Here is a 1,491-nt window from a genome sequence, read left to right on the forward strand (position 1 = left end):
GAGAGCTAGAAATTCTTTAATAATCATATATGGGAAAGAAAGAAAAAAAAAAAGTCCCCCCCCCTCCCCCACGAACTTGCTCAAACAACGTACAGGCTCAAACACCACAGAATCGCTGGAATACGATGCTCCAGCCACGACTCCAGCTCCCCCCACAAGACCCAGCTGCGAGGTTGTCAATGATGTTGCCATAGAGGTTGGGCAGCACCAGGACATCGAACTGGTGCGGATTGGAAACCATCTGCATCGTGCAGTTGTCCACAATCATGTTGGAGAACTCGATGTTTGGGTACATAGCTGCCACCTGTTGCATGGTTTAAGGTGTGGGAACGTTGCATAAGATGGGCACGATTTGAATAAATTGTCGAATGAGAGGTTTGAAAAACTTATGAATTAATTTAATAACAAAATCACAAGTTTTTTTCTTAAAAATATCTTGCAATAAGATAACCCATTATTTCACAATAATAAAAAAATAATCCTAAATATAAAATGCTGATGACAAACCAATCAACCATTTTTTTTTTCAGCAATGAAAATGGAAATAAAGAGAGCTTACCTCCTCACACTGCTTCAGGAAAAGGCCATCACCAAGCTTCATGATGTTGGCCTTGTGCACTGCTGTCACCTTCTTGCGGCCGTGCTTGGTGGCATAGTCGAAGGCGAACTTGGCAATGCGTCGACACTTCTGGCGGGTCATAATCTTCAGACATTCAACCACTCCGACAACGCTCTCGTGCTCTAGGGCTGAGTATTCACCCTCAGTCTGCTCACGGATAACCACCATGTCGATGTTCTTGTGTCGGACATTAATGCCATCTAGGGACTTTACGTGAACGACATTGGCATACAAGTCCAACTCATCCCTGCAATTTCATTTAGGGATTATTAGGGAACTGCCAAAAAGGGGGAAATATTAATCCTAATCACTAATGACCCCTTCATTATTAACAACTCTTGGAACGAGATTCATATTTCATTAAAACCCTGAAACTGTGTCAAGATATTTTGCTCAAAAGAGTTAAAGCAGTTTGGAACATAAAATGAAATACAATAGTAAATCTGACACAAATTACAATATTGAATAGAAAATAACATCATTATATAAATCAACTAGCTACCATAATACATACAAACCCAAAGGCCCCTTAAACCTTGTATAGCCTTACCTGAGCTTCATGTTAAGAGTCTTGAGCTCACCATCTGAGCTGTGGTCAGGGGTGGCCAGAATACCCTTGAGGCAAAGGCGGTTCCGCTTGATGCTCTCCACTACATCATCAAGGCTCTCTGACCTCCTGGCATAAAGCTCAGTAAGGTAGTGCTCCTCAAAATCCACCGGCACACCAGCGTTCTGGAAGACATCAAGGACGACCTGGCACAGCTCGGGCCCCACACCATCACCGGGGATCAAGGTGGCTGTGGTCCTGCCTTCCGGCTTGCTCACAGGAGCTTGCTGTTAAGAGGCGGAAGATTAGCTTCACTGGCTTATAC

The 1,491-nt window shown here is 43.7% G+C and overlaps 1 protein-coding gene across 1 annotated transcript in view; it reads right to left on the bottom strand.

Annotated features, from left to right (window-relative positions):
- Positions 1-1,491, bottom strand: part of LOC119590836 (isocitrate dehydrogenase [NAD] subunit beta, mitochondrial-like) — a 50,172-nt gene that overhangs the window by 44,528 nt on the left and 4,153 nt on the right. The window contains 4 exon segments of the mRNA XM_037939594.1: positions 94-162; positions 164-304; positions 560-866; positions 1,170-1,453. Coding sequence (XP_037795522.1) covers positions 94-162; positions 164-304; positions 560-866; positions 1,170-1,453 — 801 coding nt within the window.

The sequence above is a fragment of the Penaeus monodon genome, chromosome 27, assembly GCF_015228065.2.
Source record: "Penaeus monodon isolate SGIC_2016 chromosome 27, NSTDA_Pmon_1, whole genome shotgun sequence".
Taxonomy (NCBI): domain Eukaryota; kingdom Metazoa; phylum Arthropoda; class Malacostraca; order Decapoda; family Penaeidae; genus Penaeus; species Penaeus monodon.